Source organism: Mus caroli, chromosome X (assembly GCF_900094665.2).
Source record: "Mus caroli chromosome X, CAROLI_EIJ_v1.1, whole genome shotgun sequence".
Classification (NCBI taxonomy): Eukaryota; Metazoa; Chordata; class Mammalia; order Rodentia; family Muridae; genus Mus; species Mus caroli.
In genome coordinates this window covers 14,663,558-14,669,655 of record NC_034589.1, presented here as the reverse complement: position 1 = coordinate 14,669,655, position 6,098 = coordinate 14,663,558, and the positions used below count along the sequence as shown (strand labels likewise).

General features: G+C 45.6%; 1 protein-coding gene across 1 annotated transcript; it reads right to left on the bottom strand.

Moving 5' to 3' along the window:
- Nucleotides 1-608: 608 nt before the first annotated feature.
- Nucleotides 609-3,681, bottom strand: LOC110287341 (nucleolar and coiled-body phosphoprotein 1-like). Its single transcript, XM_029472989.1, has one exon. It carries the CDS (start codon nt 3,679-3,681, stop codon nt 1,555-1,557), a length of 2,127 nt encoding a protein of 708 aa, XP_029328849.1. The 3' UTR covers nt 609-1,554.
- Nucleotides 3,682-6,098: the final 2,417 nt, after the last annotated feature.

The following is a 6,098-nucleotide window of genomic DNA, read 5'->3' as shown; positions in this document are numbered from 1 at the left end:
ATTTTATTTTATTGTATTTTATTAAGACACAGAGATTTGACCATGCAGACTTCCTCAAGGACCTGCCACAGACAGACAGCTTTTAGCAGGTTACCAGGTGACCATGGAAACCAAACAAGGGAGGCGACATGTGGTGCCTTTATTTTTCATACATGAAACCTGGTGTCTGTTCTCACCGGCCAACTAGAGTGCTCTCCCCTATCCCTTCCCTCACTCTATCTGAGCTCTGCCAGTGGTCACATCCTATGGCTTTATAATCTACTCCCTTTGCCCAGGAATTTCTCTGCTCATTCACTTCCTGCCGTGGTGGAGATCATACTTGGTCTATGAATGCCAAGGGAGCACACTGTCACTCAGCTATGCCTCCCAGCCCCCTGGCTAGTCTATACCAGTATCACCATAGTTAAGATACTAATAATCATTTCAGTGGACCAATTTAAACAGGACATAATTACTTCCATGTACCAACTTCAAGACAAAACAGTCCTGCTCAGACCCCTCCCAACCTCACTGTTCTGTCTCCTGCCTCGTCCCTTCCCCCTCCTCTTCCCCCTCTCCTTCTCCCTCCCCTCCTCCTTCTCCTTCTCCTCCTCCTCCTTACCACCACCACAGGTTCACAGGATGTATCCACTACACCTATTTCACACCAAGACTCAGAGGTTAGTCAGTTCCACTTCCTTGACCATGACTCAACCATGCAGGAATTTACCATTCTGCTCTTGATGATGTTTAAAAAAGAATCAAATACATTCAGGAACTTAATATCCAACAGTCAAGTAACAGTCAAGTTGTTGCAAATGCCTCTCAATGTCAGAAAAGCTTACTTTGAAATTAAAACTAAAAAGTACTGTAAACATGTAGCAGTAATAGCTACTGAGAACAAAACGAAGACAGTTGCATGGAACTCACACACTGGAGAATCCTGCCTGTCACTTAGTAGGATACTGTACCAAGAACTGCAATTGTATCCCCCGAAGTTGGTAGATCCACGAGGCTTCTGGAAGCTTCTGTCAGGCCCAATTGAGGAAGATGAGCACAGGGCATGCTTAGCAGACAAACATCACAAGACTGACTGACATTGGTACCACTTGAAGGGAGGAGGGATCAAATATGGGTCTGCGCACTCACATAAATAGAATTCTCCAGTAGGGAAACATTACCACCTGACATTTTGCTTTGCTTTAGGCAATAGCTAAGGTTGTAATCTGTGGAACTCATCTCTGAAAATCACAACAAAAATCTGTATGACATGATTTAATATAAAATATACAGATTTCTCAGTATGAAGACCCACAAAACAGGAAGGCAATTGACAAGCAAATGGATTTCTTTAAAAAAAATAAATAAAATCCTTGATTATCCTTGACAATCAATACTCAAAAACAAACCTGTCCAGAAGTAGGAGCATGAGATGACTGCAGACTGGAATGCCTCAGGACCTGCTCCACACTGTCCTTGCCACAATTCTCTCCTAATAACACTGAGTTTCTGGATCCATTGGAGGTGAGTGCCAACCTCTCAACACCACCCTTCCTCTGCCAAGATGACCACAGGTCACTCACTGTCAAACTTGACGGAATTGACCTGGACGGAGATGGAGCCTCTGCCTCGCTGCTTCTTCTTCATTTTTTCAAGCCGGAAGGACTTGCCTTTGGTGAACTTCAGAGCCTGATTGGCACGCTCGCCCCAGTCTCCAGCTGCACCTCGCTTGGCATCAAAGGAATTGTCTGCTACTCGAGAGCCCACCTCAATCTCCTTCTCCCTGACCCTTGGGAAAGGGGAAGATGCCCTTTTTTCTCCCTTCTTCCTTTTTGGAAACGCATTGGGTATCTGGAGCTTAACTTTCTTCGCTTGAGGAGTTGCTGCTTCAACCGCTGTCTCATTCTGCTTCCGTTTCTTGCCTGAACCTGGCTTGGTCCAGGCTGCCTTTTTCTTCTCTTCTGTTTCTTCTTCTTCCTCCTCCTCCTCCTCCTCACTTTCCTTGCCTGCTTTTCTATTCTGAGAAGTTGGAGTGACACTGGCCTTGCTTGCCTGGGATTTAGGCGTAGCCTTGCCCTTGGGCTTCTTTTTCTCTTCTTCACTGGAGTCTTCTGAGGAGCTGCTGCAGCTGCTCTCCACTTTCTTTCCAGGGGCTTGTTTGGGAACGGCTGTCTTCTTAGCTGGAGGCTTAGGTGTCTCTTCTTCCTCTTCACTGCTGGAACTATCTGAGTCAGAGCTGCTGTCCCCAGCAGCCTGAGGAGCCTGTTTGGCCAGTGCTGCTTTAGCAGTCACCTTGGCCTTGGGGGTTGTCACACTTTTCTTGGTGGCCTCCTCCTCACTGGAGCTGCTATTGGCCTTCCTGTTCTGAGCTTTCTGGCCACCTCCTGCAGGCTGCTTAGGAGTTGCCACTGCCTTTGCTGCAGATGGCTTGGGAGTGACAGCTAGCTGCTTAGGAGTTGCCATGGCCTTTGCTGCAGATGGCTTGGAAGTGACAGCTGGCTTGCTTAAGGGACTCTTGGTGGTACTGACTGGCTTGGCAGGAGCTTCATCCTCAGAACTGTCAGAATCTGAGCTGTCGGAAGAGCTCTCTGCTTTCTTCTTCACCGGAGCTGGTTTGGCAGGTGTCTTGGAGACCACCGTCTTAGCTGGAGGTTTTTTCTCTTCCTCAGAACTTGAATCAGACTCATCACTGCTGTCTGCAGGCCTTGTCTGTGCAGCAGCTTTCTTTGGAGCCTGGGCTCCCGAGGAGGACTTCTTTGGTAAAGGAACAGAAGGCGGTGGAACTGAACTGTAGGGAGCTGCTTTTTTCTTCATGGTTTTTTTCTGTTCCTCTTCCTCTTCACTGGATGAATCTTCACTGCTAGAACTCTTTTGGGTAGGGGCAGCAGCTACTTTCACTGGTGCCTTGGCCACGACTTGCTTTTTAGGTGCAGTTTTCTTTGGAGGTGCGGCTGCCTTCTCTTCCTGCGAGCCATCACTGCTGTTGCTGCTGCTGCTGCTACTGCTGCTGCTGCTGCAGCGGCGGCGGCTGTGGCTTCTGGCTGCTTTGTCATTGGCTACTTTAGGCTGTGTTTTCGCCGGTGTACCTTGTTTGGCTGGGGCTTTAGTCGGAGCTTTAGCTGCCACAGCTGTCTTTGGCTTCTGAGTCTGTGGTGCTTCATCCTCTGAGCTTGAGTCAGACTCGGACTCAGAGCTCTCTGCTTTCTTCGGAGGAGGTCTGGCTGCCTTGGCTTGGGGCTTAACTGCTTTCTGCTGGACATGCTTTTTCGTTTTGTCCTCTTCCTCCTCGTCATCACTGGATTCTTCACTACTGCTGCTCTCTGAAGCTTTGGCTGCTGCCTTCCCAGCACGCTGAGGCACACCGGCTCGCTTGGCAGGTGCAGCAGCCTTCTGTGTGGAAAGTCCTTGGGCTTTGTCCTCTTCCTCACTGCTATCCTCACTGCTGTCACTGGAAGAAGTCTCTTTCTTAACCTTCTTGGTCACTGGTCTATTTGACTGTAATTTCACCGTTGGGGCTTTGGTGGACTTGAGCCAGAAGCTATAGATGTCCAAGAGGGAAGAGGCATTGGCGTCTTGCTGCGTAGCGCCTGTCGCTTTTGCAAATTTACTGGCCACCTCCGAGAGTTGGTTGTCTCTCAGAAAGCCGAGCACAAGGGGATAAAGGTCGCTGGGTACCACGCGGCGCAAGCCAGTATCCGCCATACTCCCAGTAAAACGCGTCACTACCGTTGCGCTCGCTCGCAGCACGGCACGACTTAGGAACTCCAAAGCACGACCAGGGTAGGGGGGCCCAGTGTCGTCATCACGTCACTCCGCGCGCGCGCGCGCGCGCAGCGGAAAGTGGCCTCAACGTAGTTTTCTTTCTTTTTTTTTTTATTACATATTTTCCTCAATTACATTTCCAATGCTATCCCAAAAGTCCCCCATACCGCCCCCCACTCCCCTACCCACCCATGATTTATTTGCATTTCCCTGATGGCTAAAGATGCTGAACATTTCTTTGTTTCTCAGACATTTGAGATTCCTCTACTTAGAATTTTCAATTTAGATCTGTGCCCCATTTTTAGTTGGATTATTTGGTTTTCCGATATCTAGTTTGAGTTCTTTTTATATTTTAGATGTGAACACGCTGTCAGGTGTAAAATTGATGATAATCTTTTCCCATTCTGTAGGCTGCCTTTTTGTCCTACTGATCGTGTCTTTTGCCTTACAGAAGCTTTTCAGTTTCATGAGGTCCTATTTATTAATTTTTGATCTTAGAGCCTGTGCTATTAGTGTTCAGAAAGCTGTCTCCTGTACCAGTGAGTTCAAGGCTATCTCCCACTTGCTCTTGCGATGCATATCCATTTAAATTATCTAATATTTATGCTAATGAAGACAGGAGAGTCATAAATGGAGATTAAAAATCTGCTAGCTTTGTGAGGTAATTTTACCTTCTTAGCTATATACAAAATGTCTATTTACAAACCTGATTCTACAACTAAACTGCTAGCTCTTTAGAAATCTCTATCTGTATCTACCTTTCTCACGAGCTCCCCAAATCCAAGAGGGCTTCCTTACTCTCTTTCATAGAATACTATTTTACTTGTGTCCTGCCAGTTGCTTCCCTGTTTTTCCTGTAAGCCCCCTCCCCCCAAAAAATCCTATCTCTTACCCAGGGCTCCTTCTATGAAGGCTCTTCCAAACTAAAAGAGAACGAACTCTCAAAGGTCCAATTGCTATAAAAAGAAGTCTCTAGCTCCTCCCCTATACCCTTGGAAGTCTGAACCACATCATGGGCATGGTGGAGGAAGGAGACTCTAAGCCAAGTTCAGTAGGGGCTGGACAATTTCACCTTTAGAGTGACCACAAGACCTCTCCCGAGCAATTTGTCTTAAAATAGGCAGGAAGTTGCCATTATTACATTATTGGGTATATTTGCACCAATGTTCATGAGGGGAAATGGTCTGTAATTCTCTTTCTTTGTTGAGTCTTTGTATGGTTTAGGTATGAGGGTGGCTGTGGCTTCATAAATTGAATTGGGAAAATATTCTTTCTGTTATCCAGTTTCAAGGGATGAGACACTTTCTTCTGACCTCCTCAGAGGCAGATTCGTGGTGTACATACATGCAGGCAAAACACCTATACATATAAAATAAAAATAAATGTTTTACTACTAATAATGAAAGTCAGGTGCCATAGAAGCTAGGTAGAATGATGATTGCAAGAACTGTGGCTTGAGGAAAGGTAAGAAAATGTTAGGCAGATGCTACAAATTTTTAGTTATTAAATGACTCACATTAATAATGCTATGCATTTGTTGAGCAGTGGTAGCACAGGCCTTTAATCTAATCACTTGGGAAGCAGAGGCAGCTAGATCTTTGTGAGTTTGAGGCCATTCAGGTCTACAGAGTGCGTTCCAGGACAACCATGGTTATAGAGAAAAACCCTTTTCTTGAAAGAAATGAATAATAGTAATGATAGTAATAGTTAATAATAATGCTATCTACTTAAAATCTTGTGTAGAGATTTTAAATATTTTCAGCGTACATGTACAGAGAAAAGTAACAGAATACCAGACACACCTTTAATCCCAGTAGAAGAAAGTGTATCTCTCTGAGTTCAAGGCCAGCCTGCCTGGTTTATATAGCAAATTCCAGAAGAGCTAGAACTACATAGAGAGACCATGTTTCACTGCCCCTCTAAAAAGATGATGTATATACCCACTAATTTGATTGTGCCAATAATTGTACTGCAATCAAGCAATCACATTGCATTCTTGAAACATGTGTTATTTAGTTATTATTATACTCAATAAACCTGGGAAAATAATTAAAATGTAACAGACTACACACACACTTTTTTTAAATTACTAGATTTCCTGGAGGCCATGCCAGCACTAGGGCCCCCATGTAAGAGCCCACTCCATGCCCTATGCCCCAATTCCTCTTAAAGCACATCCAATACATGCAAACTGCACAATATCCCCTGGACTGTATATCCCATAACTTTGGCAGAACATGACTGCTTTCCCATAAACCATGCAGGTACTAGTAACCACAGAGGCAACATTGGCAGCCAAAATCCCAGATGTCATATAAGTCTCCCTCTCCCTCTCCCTCTCCCTCTCCCTCTCCCTC